General features: G+C 40.6%; 1 protein-coding gene across 2 annotated transcripts; it reads right to left on the reverse strand.

Annotated features, from left to right (window-relative positions):
- Nucleotides 1-5952: 5952 nt before the first annotated feature.
- Nucleotides 5953-18365, reverse strand: il2rb (interleukin 2 receptor, beta). Of its 2 annotated transcripts, none has more exons than XM_030058902.1 (10): nt 18249-18365; nt 16945-17042; nt 15917-16070; nt 15636-15702; nt 15276-15369; nt 13969-14090; nt 13545-13734; nt 11647-11770; nt 11410-11488; nt 5953-9495 (listed from the first exon to the last, which is right to left on the reverse strand). In XM_030058902.1, exons 2-10 carry the CDS (start codon nt 17036-17038, stop codon nt 8689-8691), a joined length of 1731 nt encoding a protein of 576 aa, XP_029914762.1. In that variant the 5' UTR covers nt 17039-17042; nt 18249-18365; the 3' UTR covers nt 5953-8688. The 2 variants fall into 2 exon arrangements, with proteins under 2 accessions (XP_029914762.1, XP_029914761.1); XM_030058901.1 differs by having other exon boundaries at nt 13969-14108.
- Nucleotides 18366-20160: the final 1795 nt, after the last annotated feature.

The raw sequence follows: 20160 nt of genomic DNA on the forward strand, positions 1-20160 counted from the left end.
GCGCTTCATCTCATTCAGATTCAGATGACAACGTCTGGTCCGAGCTGACACTTTTGCACCCTGAATCTGCAGGACAGCCTGAATTTATGTGGAAGTTGACTGAGGATGTTTATCCACCATTCAAACTATCCTGCGTTGCATTCTTTCTTCAATTTTTCTCTTCCATCCACGTCCAGGGAGATTAGCCACAGTTCCATGGGTTATAAACTTCTTGATTATATTGAGCACAGTGGACAAAGGAACTTCAGGATCTCTGGAGATGGTCTGGTAACCTTGCGATTGTTCATATTTTTCCACAATTTTGCTTCTTAAGTCCTCAGACAATTCTCGGCTCTTCTTTTCTTCTCCATGCTTGGTGTGGCACACACAGGCACACAACACAAAGGTTGAAACAACTTTTATACATTCTAACTGGCTTCAGGTGTGATTTCGATATTGCCAGCACCCGTTACTTGCCACAGGTGGGTTTAAACAAGCACCACATGCTTGAAATAAAATGATTTACCCACAGTTTTAAAAGGGTGCCAATAATTTTGTCCACTCCATTTTTGGAGTTTTGTGTAAAATGATATCAAATTTGGCTTTTTTCTTCTGTTTTTTTTTGTGTTGTACAAATGCACATATAGGAAATAAACATGTGTATACCAAAAACATTTGTAATTGCAATAATTTCTGAGAGAAATGGTGTATTTTCTGGAAAAATTCCAGGGGTGCCAATACTTTCGTCCATGACTGTATAGGTTGCCCATCAGTTTATTTTATATCAGATTAGATTTAGATTTTAATGTTTAGAGAGAAAAACAGATGACTGAGAAAATGCAAGAAAGAGAGAATTGATTGGGAGTGAGAGAGATGGAGAGAAAATGGGAGAGAGAAACAGCAAAAGACACTGAAAAGAAAAAGAGACAAAACAAGTAAGAGGGAAATATAAAATGATAACCGTAGCATTGAAGACCCTCCAGCAGCGTTTTTGTCTGTTTTTTTTTTTTTTTTTTTTTTTTTTAGCTTTCCAAAGCGATGAAATCATTAGGATAAAGATCACATGAAAAGGTCAGAATGGTGATACACTGTCAGTAAGCTCAAGGACAGGACTCAGAATGGAAACACATTAAAAGTTTTCTTGAAGTTGTTACATAATCGGCCAGTTTCTCAGTGAAATGGTGGTTTACATCAATGTAAAGCTTGACGAAGCTGCAGTTCTCACATATGCTTTCAGCACACTGACACTGCAGTTAAACATGTCTTCTTCACATGGCTGTAGTGGAGCAATTACCACATCATTTCAGTTGCAGTAGGTCATTTGATACTTTTGAACGTTTTCCCCCATGTCTTATTTAATTTACCATCCTCCAGTTTCCTGCTGTGTTCAGCTATAGAGGAACAGGATATTATTGTCTCAGCTTGGAAGCCTTCTTACATGTTTTACTTGGTGGAACGGTTGCATCTACAGTTGATTGTATTATTGTGACTAGAACAGATAATTCTGGTGTTTCATTGCCAGTTTTGGTGGATGGATTTCTTGCTGTGATTCAGCTACCACTTGTGTTGATGCACTTAATAAAGTTGTGAGTTTGTTTTTTCCAGGATGTGTGTATTGGAGAATTGTGCTCCAGGTGAACTGAAGCTGCTGTGTCAGGCTCTAGGATGAGGAAAATCATTAACATTTTGAACACAATCAGTTGTCACGACGGCAAGAACAAGGAAAATAGGGTCCAGATTTTAAATAACAACAATTATCCTTTAAGTCGATGAGAATGTGCTTCATGGTCTCCTCAGTTTTAACTATATTAAAGTGTGATGATGCCCTACGAGTTTGAAAACTGCAGTGCATTTTGGGCAGAGAGAGTAGCACTGCTGATAATTGTTCTTGGTTTTTCATGAGCCAAGAGGTTTTTGTTACACTGGTTAGGCAAGCCCGACTTTTGTTCTGCATCTCTGCTGGTTTACGCTTTGGGTTTGAAGTGAAATTCTTTTGGCTTTTTAGCAAACTAGACCTCATTTTACTGGCGTCATTATTGGAAGGAATGATAAATCTTTCACAGAGAGATGCGCGCACACACTCACAAACACGATCCCAAAATGGGTGCAAGCAGAGTCACACAGGTATGTTTTCAGCCATGCACCCATGTACTGCAGACACACACTTAACACTTTGATTCAGGAGGAAAACATGAACCTTTAACCCTCATTATCTCGTCACTGAGGAAAGTTGGCAAATATACATGAGGGAAGGAAAACAACCCAGCCCACCCTGCTATTTTACAACTAGTGCAGCAGTTGTTTGAATTGTCGAGCTCATTACCATCACAGCAAAGCAAGAAGCTGAGGCCAGATTCATGCACACGTGTAACATGAGCACAGCTGTTGAACATTACTGCCTCGGGATCCCGAGGGTTGAGGCTCCCCAGACTCCACAAACTGTTATGCAATTACTTCAGGAGAGTGTTCCTCCCCATCTCGCTCCCATAAATGCTCTTAAAAAGCTCATCTGAACTCACTCGATACAGATTCCAAGTTCATGATATCTTCCTTTGAACCTTTCTTTTTCATTGGGTATGAATCAGGCTTTTATCCCTCGCTCTAGGTCATGAATCCTTCCATTGTTTGTTGTGCTCTTTACCTATTTCCAGTGCTCAGTGATCCTCTGTGCTCTTTTCTTTTAGATCACCTGTTAACTGGAGGTGCAGCGGCGACAAAGGCTGACTTGCCTCATGTCGCCGATGTTGCAACATACACTTGAACACACTGCAAACACTACAGCCAATGGCTAACTAGCATTTATGTTCTGCACCTTCGTGAGAGGAAATAACTCTCTACACCAGCAGGAGGTGGTAGTCTATATTCATCATTCAAAAACAGAAATCGGAAGACGCAGGAATGGAGACTCTCGCTCACCACAGACGGTTTTCCTCTCTCACCTGATTCAACATGCTCAATCGGCCAGAAATCATCGGCTTGGTGTGGCACAGCCTTCAAGCCAAGAATCTCACAGTGTTTTCCTTATTTACTTTATAAACTCTTATTGCATTTTGTTATAATGGCAGAGCCAACAGTCTCATTTCAGAAACATTGTATCATTGTACATGTTGACCCCCCAACCCTTGTTGAAACCCAATTTGTCCACATCACAGACAAAGACATTCCACCCTATGTTTCCTGCTTGAACCCGGAGGTCCAATAATGTAACTGTGCCGTGGACTTTGACCCTTTAACCTCTGACCTTACAGGTGAACCATCTGCTCTGACACACACCTGGGTGTGCTGGCTGCTGACCTCAGCATGACCAATGGTCTTCACAGCTGGTACTGACCTCACATGCCAAAGACAGAAGTACTTGCTCAGACAGTTTTGCAAAATCTTGGTGACTGATTGACACTTGGCTGTCGAGTCTGTAAGCGGTGCTGGAAAGAAATTGACAGGATCATTTGTGAACGAAATCATGTTGTGGTTATTTCTGCCCCAATGTGTCAAATAAAAAATATTACATTAATCTATGTATTGAAGCCAGTATGGGTGGTTTAAACATTGTCTTTGATGGTTTTCCTGTTTTGGACAGTGATACTTGAAATCACTAGGGACGATAAAATGTAAAATGCATTAGTGGTGAGTCACATAATTATGTCTTAAATTCATTACAGGTGCATGGGTTTGGTGTGTTTAGATGGCGCATGCAATGCAATGCAAGCTTAAAAGAAGAAAACAACAAGCTCTTCGCAAATCCTCCAGGGGTACTAAAGATCTCACAACATTATTAAATCAGAATTTTTGGTTGAAACACCTGCCTTATAATATTCTCCTTCTGCAGCTATCAAAGTCATCATCATTCACAAACCACAGAACTGATAATTGTAAGTGTAAAGCAAAGCGGGAAGTAAATACATTTTGTTGATATTGTGCTAAGCATGCAAAATCACTGGTATGGTCCTTTTAAAAGAGTTGTTCGAGGGGAATCAAGAGAGAAATGAAGCCCCTGGTTGCTACAAAATCATCGATCATTCATCATGCAAGGCGATCATACAGCTTTTATTTCCTTTTGCACGAAAATATCTGTCATCGATTTAGCGTCATGGCGAATTGGCCAAGAGGCTAAGGTTTTGTCACCAGCAGACCTTTTTCACAGCAGCCATTTAGACGTGAAATAGCAGGTAAACACAGGCGTTACTGATTACATTAATGAAGGTTCAGTTCCATGTCAGAGTAGCAGTGTTTCCAGCGAGCCAGCATGAACAACAGCAGGACCCTGGCTCTGTTAGACCTCATTAATGTCAACAGTAACACCTGGGTTTACCTGCTGTTTCTTGTCAAAATGTCTTTAGTTGCGGCCCTGTTGCTCCTCTACAAGGAATTGTTTGGAAAATCAAGCAGATCCAGGATAGATGGCAGAGAGAGGACAACTAAAATGGCTGTCTCTAAATGTGTTTTATGCCCCATTTCCCCTCTCAGACATTGAACACATATGTAACAGGACTTTGTCTTTGGTTCACAGCCAATTCAACACCATCTGGAAGAAATTATTTTTGCCCTCTGAGCACACTCACACATTCGTCCCTCATTACGCTTATTGCTGCACAGCAACCAGTTTCATGTGGTGGCTTTCCCCATTGTTTTGGCCCATGTGTTGTTGGTGATTGCTGGACTGTATCACCCCCTGAGAGGGATGTCTGCTTGTCTGTTCCTAATCCACACAAAGTGGGTACGACACAGGGCCAGGCTGACCGTTCCTCTGTATATTAGATCCAAAACAAACTCTGTGGTTTCTTAAGACAGAGGGTATTTTACTTTGCGTCTCTGCAAACCACTGCAGTCCACTGAGGAGGAGGGGCAGGTGGACAGAGGAGAGGAAAATTCCTGCCCCCCTTTCTCATTATTGGCATGACAACAACACAGTGCTTATATAGCCATGCAGAAAGTGCTGCCTGTCCTGTCCTAGGTGTCCAGGTCTGTCTGCAGGGGCCAGTTTCCACAGCCAGACGGTGTCCAGTGAGTCTGAAACTTTGAGTTTGTGATTAGACACATTGGTCAGGTATTCTAACACCACCTAGTGGTAGAATCAACACAGTACATCAGAGAGCCTTAAAACTTTTTCTCCTGAATGAGAAAAGACTCTTCAGAAGATCCTGCGGAGAGCCCCTACAGCTGCAGCGCAGTGCTCAGACATGGTTGGCAAACGTGACATGTACAGTATTTGTGTGGTCTTCTGTAGCTGTAATTTAACTCGAACTGCAAGGAGAAATCTAATTAATTCTTATGACATGGATATAAATTTTAAAATTGCATTTTGAATTGGCTTAACTGGGTTAACTAAACAGGCCAGCAATGGATTTTTAAGTCACAAATCATATTTAAAGAAGTAAGGCTGCATAATGTTTTGTGTGTGCTCTGTTACGGTAACAACTGTGTTTTTGCAGTATACTTCAGTGGAGAGGGGTGAAGTTATTTGGGTGTTAAAGATAAATTGTCAGAGTAAATAACTGAACTATAACATTCCTGAATTTTTGCTGATTGGTCTGTTTTTAGCAAAATTATTTTTCTCTTGAATATTTGATTACTCAGTGTTATTTACAAACATATATGAATAAAGATGTCCTTTAAAGTCATGCTGCTTTTTCCCCCATAACACCGTGTTGATGCTCCAGTTTCTCTCATGGCTAAATATTGTAAATTCTTTTGTAAGGTGAGCGGATGTCACTTGTTGTGTCAGAGCTAAATGTCAAACCACATTCTAATACACACGCTCACAAACACATACAGACACACAAAGAGGACCACCTGACAGGACCTGTGAACACACATACTTGACACACACACACACACACACACACACACACACACATGCACATACACAAATGTTTCACAGTATCTTTCTCACAATCACACTCACGCTCAACTCACATGTGGGGCCACTCGCCCACCCTCAGCCCCGACTGCACAGCAATACAGGAAGTCAAAGGGTGACCCATTTCTGCCAGAGCTTTTATTTTGCTTGGTGTTTGCACAGTGGAAATACATGTATACAGACAACCGTAGCAGCGTAGACCACTGGCCTGAATGAATTGCAAAGGTCTGACATACAAAAAAAAGATTTACATGTATTTTTTTTAGAAATTTGATTACAGAGACAATGCAATATATTTGTAAAGAATTTCACTCAAAAAAAAAATAACTTGAAAAAGGTGACACTACCTTAAGTGAAATAAGTATGGATACTGATATATAGACGCGAAACACTGATTAATGAACACCAGGTTGATGTACTATTTAATCAATGTCAGGTGGCCAATTTTTCTCAAAAATGTGTACATAAAACTCTTGAATGAAATAATTTGTAAATACAAACAAAACAAGACAACCTCAACTAACATACTACAGCAATGGCAAACCAGCTGCCTCCCTGTATTACAGCAGATAAATATGGGCAGAATTCAGTATAATGCTTTGAGTAGGTAATAGACCAGGTCAGTTGGTTTAAACTTAACATGTGCATTCACAACAAAATCTCCACCGAGAAAACATGCCACTGTAAAGCGATGTTTGTATAAGTAGTTAATTATTGCTGACATAAAAATCTAAATCAGTTTGACCGCTGCTGACCAATCTGCAAAAAGTACTTTTTTCCAGGAATAGAAAAAAAAATAAATTGCCACTGACATCCAGCCACTTTAAAATATATATATATATATATATATATATATATACAACAGAGTTTTACCCGGGTTCAAGAGCTGAAGGATAATAGATTTCACTCAGCATTTGATCATGTAGCCTCTGAGTTAAAGTAAGAAAACAGAAAAAGAAAAACATCAAAACTGCATTTATGTGTGTCCTTCATGACTGATAGCAGCATTTCATGAAGGAACCAAGACACGTTCAAGCAAGACTGTAGTTTGAATTTGGCAGTTTGCAATTTTCTGAATGAATTTTCCTACACATAAATGGTGGTAGTCTATAACAAATAATCACCTGGCTGTCTTATACAAAAACTGCAATGAAATATTACAGCAAACAGCCCCTAGCACTCTTGTCTCGTCAGGATAGCCTGACCTTGTGTTCAAGATCAGGCTGTCCTTGTGCTACCGTCCTTGTCCGTGTCCTTGTGTCAGAATGCCCTGTGACACAGCATGATCCGTATTTTTCTACACCAGTGTAGCCACGACAAATTCATGTACATTTGTTTGTACATTTTTAAGGTTTTTGGCATGCAAAGTAGTTCTGATATGACACAATCATGGCTATAATTGCGGTAAAGACTGAATGTGAGGCACAATTTTCAGTGTAGTTACTTCAGCCAGATTGGTAAAATGTCATTTCACCCCTCATTAACACCCTGATTTACTAAAGGTTTTTGGTGGTGATAATGGTGTAAAAAGTCACAGTTCTGAGATTAATGTTGTGAGTGCAGCTGAAGGCGGACACCAGGGTTCTAAGACTTTGCTCCTTAGAACTGATAAATATGTATATTTGTGTGTGTCAGCCAGAAAGCACACAAATGAAGGAGAGTTTATTCTAATTATTATAACAGCTCCTTGCACCTGATTTACTAAAGGAGAGGCAGTGTTTAACCGTGAATTATGGATGCTATTTACCACCCAGTGAAAGCATGTTTTAATGTAGGCACAAACTTAAAAATTATTTTTAAATCTACCAGCAGCCTACTTATGCTTACGCTTCCAAAGTCAATTCACGCTGCTCGACTCACAAGGCACTTCCCTATTAATCAGAGGTAGGGATGACATTACATAATTAATGGATTACAGTGTATTTCATTTAATGTGCCAGGTGTGGCAGGTGCATCGGGGCTTGAGTGAAACAAGATATTTTTTCTCCTGTCTAAAATTCACAGTAGAAATTCTGTGTAATTACTGTAGGCTATCACTGAACTGGAAGTACTAACAACAATTAATTAGCTGGATTTGATTATTCAGATGCAACAGTTTAAACAGGGACTCTATTTGGCAAATTGTGTCAGATATTGCAATGGCTGTTAGTAAATCACTTGGTAAACTGATAATAGTGACTTATGCCTGTTATCAGCATGTGCTGCTGGTTTGCACCCGTCTTAGTAAATCAGGGGTAAGTGCAGTGCAGTCGACACAATCAACAGGTTATCAGAAGAGCATTAATTTCCTATAGGGCCAAGCAGTCCAGGTAAACTCGGGACTGTGTGTGAACAATCTTGCCGGCTGAGAGTTGGCCTAGGCTGACCTTCACTGGTTGTCAGCAGCCACTCTGGTTTCTATGCGTCTTTGTTTTGCAAATGATATATTTTCATTTCATGAACAAATGCAAAATGGGCAAGAAGTTGACAACAGCCAATTAAAGCTTCCTAGTTGCTTTCATATGAATGTCCACAGGAATAAACGTCTCCAAAAAGATGCTTGCACATTAGTTGCAATAGTTTTTTTTTCTGTTTATTAATAATTAATGCCGTCTGATTAGTGCTTGCTAGCTAGTTATGTTAACTCATTCAGGTAATGTAACGTTATGAAAGGCAATACCAAAGCAGCAAAAACTATGTGATATAATTGTATAACATCATTTTTCTAGGTCAAAACTGTGCTACCCTTTCGCTGCAGGAGACTGTCACGCAAACCACAGTCAGTCAGAACAGAGCGACCATCAGCCAAGTTGCTCGCAGTGTGGACGGTGTGGATCAGTGTAAAATCTTGGGGTATGGACTTGGCCAGCAGTTCAGATGGACTTATTGCTGTAGGTGGTCTGAAGATCTTTGAGGGTGAGATACCCTGTTTTACCGGCCTCCACAGGCATCGAGGAAGACCTGCACATGGCACCCCCAACAGGTAAAGACACATAACTGCCACTGGGCGCTACCACAGGTACATCTTGGTCAGGGTGTACCTGGGGGAGACTGGGAGGGTGGCAGGGTGGTGGACAAGAGGAAGGGGGGCAAGCGGGTGGAGGGGAGGAAGGTGGACACATCCAGGAGGGGAGCTGGAGAGGGAAGATGAGAAGCGGTGAGTCATGATGATCACCTGAAACCTCTTCCTGACCCACATCCACGTCCTCCTCAAAATCCGCTTGATCTTCCTTGCCGACCCCAAAGCCGGAGTCTGGGCTGTGGGGCTCCATGTTGTGCTCTCGTTTGGGACAGTGCAAGCCCTCATAGGTTGAGGAGCCAGCAAGAAAGGGGCAGAGGGAGAGTTGGAGGTTGTGGCTGTCGAGGAAATCATCACGATAGGTGAAGTAGTCAGGGCTGGGATCGATTCGCAGAGATGTGCTAGGGTAGCTGGGATAGAAGTAGCCCATGTTGGAGAAGCAGGGCGAGGAGGAGGAGGAGGAGGAATGTTCGACAACACCACTGCTGCCCAAGCCACTGGAGGCGCAGCCAGAGTGACAGTGAAGCAGGGCGGTGGTGGTGGAGGAAGGTGTGGTGGAGCGAACCACATCCCAGACATCAAACACCTCCACCGGGGAGATCTGGTCGCATGGCTGGGCTATGAAGAACGATTCTGATGCTGTCTGGGGATTCAGCCATTTCTGGACAGGAGGAGAGTGAGGAAGAGAAAGGTGATGAGCGCAAAGATGTGAAACTGATTCTTGGGAATTTGGATAAAACAGGTTTTAATTTTGAAAAAAAAAAAAGTGTGTTAAATTACAAAACCTGAAGGTATATCATTATAGGCCAAGGTCTTGGCTATTCAGCAATGTACCGGTGCAACCTCCTCATTTTGCATTTTTTTCATAAAATAGGTTTTTCCAGTTATTAGGCTACTTTGTTTTTGTCAACACCGTCACCGTAATGTTTTTTTTTTTATTTGAAAAACATATTTTTGTATTAAAGAGACTATTACTTTAATGACTCAACAGCACCAAAGAAACATATTGTAAGCATATTCATTTAAAACCAATATAACTGCCTCTGACGGTGGTGACACTAATCTGACGGTGGTGACAGTCGCCTCATTACAACATACATTTCCAAAATTTATACCACTCAAGTCAATGGCTTCTTGCTTAACAACTTTATTTAACTATTTAGTATAAAAAATAACAATCCTGAGCACTGTTATAAGCATTTTTCAGACTTCAGTCATCACTGTCAGACAGAAAACCTGACGGTGGTGACGTCTGACGGTGGTGACAGAAACCTGCTCTTTCACATGATAAGCATGAGTTGTTCACATTAGCCAGCTTGTTTTCGCCCTGTTGCTACCTGCATCAGACCTCTTCTTAAAAAGTATACATTTATTCCATAATCTAATCTAATATTTTTTATACAGAAGTGACGGTGTTGACAATTTATGGTTGTGACAGCAGCGGTGTCCCAAAATATGAAGAGATTTAAGAGAAAATAGAAAACTTCCAGGAGCCTGAGTGGTCTTGAAGCATGCAGTAGAGCTGAAGGTTTGAAAAGGGATCCTCAGGAATGTAACTGACCTTTTAGTTTTTTTATTATTATTTTTTAAATAAATATCTGACGGTGGTGACGAATATCTGGGACACATTTTGAGCAACCACAAAATAATAGTAAATATTGTTCAAAACCCATCGTTTGTAGTTTTTAATACATATTATGATGTACTCTTTCATGTGGTAAAGATATTATTCAATGAAATTATTACTTTTTGTTGTTTTAATCAAGTTGAAATGATTATCTCCTATCCGAGGACAACTGGCTTTGTAGGGCATGGGCCAACATATAATCATTAAATTCATACAAATTAAAAATAAACCTATGAAAAAACCTTACAAATGTGCAAAGGACCCCATGATTATGCCCTTGATTCTTTTTATTCATTAAAATGTTGTAAATTTCCAGCAGAAATAGCATTTTTCTTAGTGGGACATGATTTATCCAAATTCTCAAGAATCAGTGATATGTGAGATTGACTGTGATGTGTAAATATTTTCTCACACAAGAGTTTCAGAAGGTTAAGCTGTGTGTGTGTGTGTGTGTGTGTGTGTGTGTGTGTCTTAGCGTTGCCTGGAACACAAAGCAAAACCACACCAGGAGGCCAGAGCAGGTGATTACTGATTTCCACCAAATAGTTTCTCTAACCTAGTTTAGATTGTAGCCACAACTTTCTGCTTTTACTGGTAGTAGAAAACTGTGGCCAAACATGTGTGTATGTGTGTGTGTGTGTGAAAAAGAGAGAGACACTACGCTAGAGCTTAAATCACCTGTTTTCTGCTAAGCCATTAAAAGCAAGAAATAAAGTAATTGATTTATAACAGTGATAATTCAAAAGTTACACCCATAATTCAATGCAACATGCCTTGTGTTGGATTAATATGGCATGCACAGTGGAGCATTATGTTGTGTGTGTTCAAACACTTTGTGAAATGTTTGCAGTAATGCTTGCGGTAAAATGCACTCAGGCCTTGACTTGTGGTCAAGGCCTTAATTCATAGCAGTGCAATGCACATATGTTGGATACATTTTAGATGTACCTTGATGTTTCCTCCATGGACAGAGTGCAGAGTGTGGAAGTACTTAGAGGGGTTTGGCACTGGCTTCCTCTTGAAGAGCCTGAAGCACAGGATCAGGGAGCATGATATTTGCTTTAAAAGCACAGTTCAAACAAGAGATGCGACACTCATGCAAAAGTGCTAAAAACAAGCACATGAACATGAACACACACACACACACACACACACACACACACACACACACAAACCTGTACTCACCCTTTGCGCATGCAACTTCTGAGACAGACGATCAGTATAACTATGAGCGAAAAGGAGAGGGACAGGCTTATCACTATCACTAAATAGGTGGCCTGGTTGAATCTGGTCTGGTCCAGAGGTGGCACTGAAACAGAAGAGCAAGACATTGTTTTTTTTTTTTTTTTTTTTGGTGTGAACATTTTTTACACTCTTTAAAAATGGCTGTAAAGTGTCTGACCAAATAGGCTTCGTTAAAATGTATGTAGAAGCAAAATACCCATGCAAATCATTCCTGTCATTTTTCTGGGGAATAATATTTGCTCTATACTTTTTTGGTCTTCACCATTACCCCTTGTCTCCCCAACTTGCCTTTCTGCAACTAGAAAAGTTCTGGGTATTTTACCAGATCTCTTCCCTTCACTTCACGGCCGGTGATACCACAAAGTACCGTCTCACGTTGCTTTTTCAGGTTGTGCCTAGCCAAGTTATAAGGACCACTAGACCATCGCATCCCAAGCCTGTGTACAGGAATGGGCCTCAGTACCCCTATTCTGGGCCATGGTTGATTATGAACTGTCACAGGGCTCATGAATTTCTATTTGTCTGGCTCCTGGTGTGGGATCAGTTTGCTTTGGGTGTCCCTCCCACAAGCACAAGGCTCCTGATAACACTGCCTCCAGGGGCACTGAGGCCCACATTGTCCTCAAATAAGAACAATGTTGCAACTGATTGTTGAGGAACTCCTAATCCAGCATGCCCTATGATCTAAGCTGGTCTCCTTGGCAGAGGTTGCTGAGGTAGTTAGCTCACAGGGACAAGGTGTCCAGCTTGAACAAGATCCTGTCCTGTCTGTTGGAGCATCACAGCTGACACCTCTCCTCAACAGTACATTATTAGAGGATTATTACAGGACACCAAAGAACAGCTGGTATCTACAGGGTGTTCAGGGCGTCTCTGTTATTGCAGATGATGTTATCTGTTTGGCTTCACTGCATTATGAGCTGCCATGGTGGAATTGGTTGCCTGCCCCTTCAATCAGGGAGAAGGAAATTGCTCCAAGTGGAGGAATCCAGGTATCTGTGGGTTGTATTCACAATGGAGGGTAAACATGATGACACTGACTGCCAGATAGACACAGTGGCAACAGCAATGCTGATGTTGTACTGTGCTGAGAAAAACAAAGTGTGTTATGATCCTGACCTGTGATCACAAGTTTGGGTGGTGACCAAAACAGTGAGATCAGAGATACGAGTGGCTGAAATGAGGTTTCATTGCAGAATGCCTGCACTCACTCTCCGTGACAGGCTGAGTTAAGTGCACTTTGCTGGCTACGTTATGAGGAGCCAGCTAAGGTGGTTTTGGCACATGGAAACGATGCTACCAGGTACATCCGTTTTCAAGTATACCAGACAGATTTCTGGGAGGAAACCTTAAGCCAGACTCAGGACAAGCTGGAAGGGCTACATATCCTAGTTGTAGGCAAACTGGGATCCTCCAGAAGGAGCTCATGGATGTTTCTGGGGAAAAGTACCTCTGTTGCCCCACTTAAACAGCAAGATGCTTTGGATGGATGGATGGATGTGTAGACTGATGTGTAATCTCTGGCAACACTAATTAAAGACCCCATGAAATGGACTCTTCCTTTCTTAATTTGATGTATTTCCTGTAGAAACAGGAACCCAATGGGAAAGACCAAACCCTGACACCATAAGATATCAGTTTGGGAGAGAAACACAATTTCATTTAAAGGGACAGGTGAATGAGAGAGAATATTTAAAGTCTTGTGAAGGTTTAATTGGTTGAAATTTTTACAGCCAGTAGCACAGGACAACATCACTATTTAGAAGACCCTGTTTTGCAGGAAGTAGAGGTCATTTGAGATCCGAAAAACATAGGTTTAGTGTTTTTCCTGGGGTTACCTTTGTCCTCCAGGGCTGGCGTCATGTCGCCTACTATCACCCAGGATGCCACAGGGCTCCAGTCACTCCAGTGGCTGTTAGGGTACATTTCAGAAGGCTTGACTCTCACCCTGGCCTCATAGTGCCCTGCCTTCCTCGCCCAGTCAGGTATTCTTTCCCCTTGTCTGTCTGTGGGGAGAGTGGTAGCCTCCTGGTATGAGATAAAAGTTATGGGAATTAATGGATTCAATGGGATTTAATGGAAAATGAGCATATAGATATGAACATACCTACACACATTCATACACAGTGGCGCAATGCAATTTCAAAGGTAAATAGACATGTACACAGGCATCCTTACAGGTAGAGCATGCACACATACACATGCATGCAAACATGTACACGTGCTACCGACACACACACACACACACACACATACACACACCTTCCATTTCTGGTGATTCTGTTTGATTTCCAGTTCGAATTCAAAGAGAATGAAAAGGTTGGAGCGAGGGCTGCCTGGTGTCCAGGATATCCAGCTGTCGTTGATGCTGACATTGGCAGCCCCTGGAGGGTGCATTTTAACTGTCATAAAACACACAAACACACACACACACACACACACACACACACACACACACACACACACACACACACACACACACACACACACACACACAAAACTGTATCAGTATTGTAGTAACTGTGTTACTACAATACTGTACAGTTGCTGTGAAAAAAGTGTCAGACAGCAGCCTAAATTAGTTATTCCCGTACAGGGGCACCGTATATGGTGGAAAAATTAGGACAATTCCAAGGGCCTTGCCTGACAGGGGCCCAAAAAATAGGTAAAAACTAATATAAAATTATTAAACCAACCATCATCAAGTAACTATATATATATATATATATATATATATATGGTTTTTTTAATTTATTTATTTATTTTTTTCATGGAGCTCAAAATTCCTGGCAGCACCCCTGTTCCCGTATAGTCCAGACGCCCCGGGCTCAAGCGACTTGCATACCTTTAAATAAATGTTACAAAAAAAAGTCACCTTTAAACTGAGTAAATGCCCAAGAATTTGCATCTAATTTATTCCCTCTTTTTTTTTTTTTTTTGTATTTTCAATGTGCGGAATAAGAAATTAAGACAAAAGTTCTTCTTTCTTAGTCAAAATTGTGGATTACATCTCAACTAAAAAGAAAGATAACCATATGAATTTCACAAGTCCATGGGTGGGTATTTATCTTGAAATGTCTTATTTAACCCTCTGAAAAAAATGTCCTTTATTTCTTTCTAAAAATAAATATCCTAAAATAAATCACTACTTTCGCCAGTGAAGATGCAATTTTGTTGCTAAGTGTAGAAATCTGCCTGAAAATGTCTATTTATGAAAAAAATAAGAAAAAGAAAAAAGAAAAACAAAATAACAAAAAAAGCAGAGTTTTTTTCTTAGATGTTTTCTTACAAATGTTATTTTAGTTTTTTAGTTTAGTTTTTTTTTTTTTTACAGTATTTTGTTTAAACAAGAATCTGCACTTTGCACAATAAAGAAATAAAGAAATTAAGAAATGAAACTACATCTTGACAGGTCAAAGTAGAGATTTTTAAAATATATTTTGAAAGAAATGAACTGTGTTCAGAGAGTTAAATAAAACCTGTAAAAGTAACAGCTTGCACATGGGATGGTGGGGTTCAGAGGGCTAAATAGAGAAAGGGTTTAGTGCAGAGGTTAAAGCCTTGCTTACTGTGATAACATGGTTCATATTTTGTCAGGCTGTCAACTGCCGTCCCATTACACTCCACACGGATGCTGGACATCACCTCAGAGCAGCTGAACGCCTGGAGGGGCACACATCAGGCCGAAACAGGACAAAGCCAGACTAAATAGTGGCATTTTTGGAGCAAGACGTTCAACATTATCATCGATTTCTTTTGCTGGTATTTGCAATATATTTTTCATAACATTTTGACAGTCACAGGTACTATTAGCATGGTATTATCCTAGAAATCAAAATTTCAATAAGTGAGGAGGAGGTGTTAAAGAGACACCAGTGCTACGTTTAGGCCTTGACTTTGCATGCATGCATGACAACATCACAACTTACTTTATTTTCAAAGACAAAACTGCAGCCCTGAACAGAACTTCCCAGTTGTTTCAGCTTGCAGCTCCGGCTAGAAAAAACAAAACAAACAAAAAAACCCCAAAAAAACAGAACAATAACTAATATTATCTGCTGAAATTATATCAAAATCTGCTGGCTACTGCTCCAGAGCTGAGTGTTTTTTCATGATTAGGAAAACAAGAAAATGACAAAATATTTTCCACCCATCACATTTTAATTGAATAAGATGCTAAGCAGTTGTCACTGTAATATCTTAACCTTACATCATGGGCAGCTGTTGGAAGGCTCCCGTATCCCCCATCACCCAGCTTTTCTTCTCGCCAAAGATCCAACAGTCGATGCCAGGCTCAATGTGGGAACTGTTCCATGTGCAACTCACATTATTGACAAAGTCATTTACACAGGAGAGTCCTTGGACTGGCAGAGACATAACAGGAAAAAAGGGAATGAGAGAACAGGATGACCTGTTATCAGTGTTATTGGACTTGATGTCCTTTGTGCATGCTGCTCAACAGAACAGATAATATAGTGATCTTCCTTAGTATTTGGACAGTAACTATTAGGCTCAAGGGGTAACTTCAATTTTTGGGATTCAGTTGTGCATTTTTTTTAAAGTCACATTGAATCAACAAGTAAAGAACTAAAGCACATTTTATTCATAGCTGGTCCATTTGCCAAAAGCATACAGAAAGATGAAGACTAGATTCAGCTAAGTTGTTTTTCTTTAACGTGTGTTTGGGTATTTTTCATCTGATTTCTAAAAGCACGTCATGACTTGAATTTGGCATTGCTGATACGGATGAAAACACTCAAATCTAACATGACGAGGTGCACTTTAATCCCACTGGCAATGCATGAGTTCATATCTAAAACAATTAAAATATGAAGCTCCTGCCCATATACTTAAACTAAAACACTGTATGTGCAAAGAGACGCTGAGAATCAGGTATCTCAGCATTATGCAGTTGTAATGTGTAATGTGTGTGATGGCAGGCAACAAGAGGGAAAGCCAACTGGAACAGCCAAAATAAATCTTGCCCCTCTTCATTCATCATTGCATATTTTTCAAATTTAGAGAATGAACTTATTTTACCTCAAAGCTCCATACCTCTCTTTAAGCAGAGCTTTCCTAATATTACATATTTAATTTTGTAATCAAATCTCTCCTATCCAGTCCTCTGACATACACTTCCAAGTCTAATTACTGCAAACTCTCGAGGCTCGTTCTGCCTGTATCTCATCCATGACAGACACAAAACAAACAAAATGATTTTCGTCCAACCAGACTGACCTTGCAGGCCTCTGCGAGCTTTGGCTGGATGCACTGAAACGAGAACCACCACGAGACATAAGGACCACAGGATCTCCATGGCGACGACTCCCATATGACTGTAAGCAGAGAAGTGCATCAAAATGAGAGTCGTTATTGATGCTACGTTGATTTTCACATGAAGAATTTCACTTCCTGGACTGGAATTTCACTTTTCACCTACACACTATGCAGATTTTTTTTTTTTTTTAACTAAGAACTTGGAGGTCAAAACTGCGTAAGCCCACAGTCCACCCTCAGCATCCTTATTTTGCATGGTGTTGAGTACAGTGAGAAAACAACACAAGGTCCAGATGCAGCAACTTCAGCTTTCCTGTTAAGTGGCCAGCGACCAGCAGCACCAAGTGAAACTTGACTGGGAAAAAAAAAAAATCTAACCCTACTGATGTGCTCCACCGAGCAAATAATAATATCAGCTGTGTTACAGTAACTGCAGAGGAAAAACTTCCTCTTGCCCAAAATGCTACGGGTTTACTACCATTTTTACACTAATGTCAGTCACACTAGTTAAAATAGTAACTGACTTTCTGTTTTACATTCTTCCTAAGTTCAAGTGGTTATGTTTATAAAGCTTTGCTTACAAATGGAATGTCTGAAAAAGTATTTTGTATTTAACGAGACACACAGGTTGATTCTGATTAAAATGACCTTTGTGCAAAGACGAGGGACTTTTCTCTTGATGTGACAGAATGACACTTGTGTCACCCATCAAACCGCTTTTCCATCAAGCTCTGAATTAAGCGAGTCGAACTATAAATAACCTGTATCGAAAGTGCAGAAATGGCACTGTAATGCGTACATGTTAAAACATAAACCTACAGGGCAATGGAACAGAAAAGGAAAAAAAAAAAAAAAAAAAAAAAAACCCAAACAGAAACCATTTATGTCTGGCAGGGTAAGGCTGTGGATGGTAGCTGACAAAGTCAAAGGAAACATCTGGTGTAAATACAATTTTTTAAAAATCATGACTGGGGCACAGCTGCAACAGGACCCAGTAGCAGCCCACAAGACAAAGAGCAAAATAAAGATGTAGTTACTGGAAATTAGGGAACAAGTGCATCCAAAACTGTGGAGCAGATGCAATAACTCAGTGGTCATTTACATCTTAAGGGAGTCAGACAAGCAGGTAAATGCACTTGTACTCTATGCTTTCTTTTTACATCTTTTGGAGATATTTCATGAATAATTAAAAAAAAAAAAAAGCAGTTTAAAAAATAAAACAAAAATAATTTGATTGACATATTGACAGTGGATTGTACACGTACCTCACAAGCTGTGGTCAGTGAGGGTAGACATGAGTCGCTGGGAGAAAACACATCCTGTCCTGGCCACTGTTGCTGCTGGACTGATGAATGTGGAAGGTCCTCCTCTCGTTCTTCAGCTCACCTCTTCACTTTCTCACTCATTCACTCTCTCTCTCTCTCTCGCTGTCTACTCTCTGAGCCTGCCTCCCTCCCTTTTTTGGACATGCAACACACACACATACACACACACACGCAAACTGCTCATCCCTCTTTCTCCTCACTCTCCTCCCGCCCTTTCGATTGAAGTGCCCCATGACATTTTCCACTCTTAACCGCAGCCTGTCTTTGAAGCTGACGTGAACAGGAAGCGCACAGAGCACTGAGTGATAGAGAGAGAGAGAGCGAAAGAGAGAGAGAAAGAGAGAGAGAGAGAGAGAGCGTGTATGGTGAGAAGGGTGGTTACGCTCCTCCACTCCTCTAGAGAACTGAACACCAAAAAAACCCAACAGCTACCTGGGCCCCATCATATTTTAAAGCACAAAATAATTGTGCAGAATAGAAATACAGAGTACACCACATCCTGTTTCAATCACAACTTAAGTGGGTAGTACAAAGAGAAACCTGCACGTTGTCCTCTGAAGTGGTTTATATCAATGAAATGGAGATAAAAACAGTAGATTGAAGAGACTAAACCTTCCACATTTAGAACTTTTGGGGTGATGTTAAAAAAAAGAACACCTCATATGCAAAAAAAAAAAAAAAACACGGTGTTGACAGCAATGAAACCGCTCCTGTTAGAGCCACAACCACTGCGGACATATTTAGAAATTGATTCAACTGCTTGTAAAGCGAAAGAGGCTTGACAGTTGAAAGGCACGACTCAGAAACTACACTTCATGCAAAAGGTCACTGAACATCTCATGTCTGTAGCCACAGGCCTGATGTGATTTCCTCTGCCTGCGGGTTTCTGAGCTTGCTTGTTCATCCATCAGCAGCGTCAGTCAGTCTGCCTTTTTCGTGTTGAGCGCGAGACACTGAACCATCAGTCGGGACATGCAGCAGTTTCAACGTGCAGTTTGCTGCCATGATGCTTTCCTCGCTGCAGCGCGGCCTCTGTACTGAAATGAAAATCCACAAGTGCTTTGAGGGTCTTGGGTGTGCTTTCTGCTCTGAGACGTGACAGGGCGAGACAGCGGACATGCGCTGAGTAGCGACAGGCAACCATGTGCCTTGGAGTGTCTCATGTTTGCAGTTTCCATGTTTTTATTCCAACTTCAGGCAAAACTAACCCTCCTGTTAAATTCAAATTTTCTAACATTTTTTTTTTTTTTTTTTTTTTTTTTACCATTTGGGTCAAACTGACACCAGTAAGTTAAACCATCCAGAAAATGATTAGGCCTGCAATAAAAATTGTTACCCAAGTTTATATGTCAGGTATGTACCAATCTCTACACTCACCCTCTCTTATACATCACAGTTCCTCATGGGAAATATGTTTCCCTCTGTAAATATCATATGAATACACATATACTGGTTCTGGCACTACTACAGGTGTGTGTATGTTTGGTTTGGGCCCTAAAGCAAAGGGAAGTTTTTTGATCATTATAAATGGCATGTTAGAGTTCCTCAGTCACACAGACAACTGATATAAATGTGTGTAAAATATTGATATTTCTTATGTTTTACACAGCTAAAAAAAAAAAAAAAACTGGGGTCAAATAGACCTCAAAGAAACACGAATGTGCACAAAATGTGTACAGGACACTGAAAACACATCACTAACCCTGACCACATTTTATGTTTACCCACTTGTGCCCATTAAATCACAAAAAGTCATTAATTATGAAGCAAAAGAAACGTTTGTCATGCATTTAGGGACGTTTAACATTGAATGATCCCAAAGGTAATAGGTGGGTTAATATTTAATATCAGG

The sequence above is a fragment of the Myripristis murdjan genome, chromosome 8 (genome assembly GCF_902150065.1).
Source record: "Myripristis murdjan chromosome 8, fMyrMur1.1, whole genome shotgun sequence".
Taxonomy (NCBI): domain Eukaryota; kingdom Metazoa; phylum Chordata; class Actinopteri; order Holocentriformes; family Holocentridae; genus Myripristis; species Myripristis murdjan.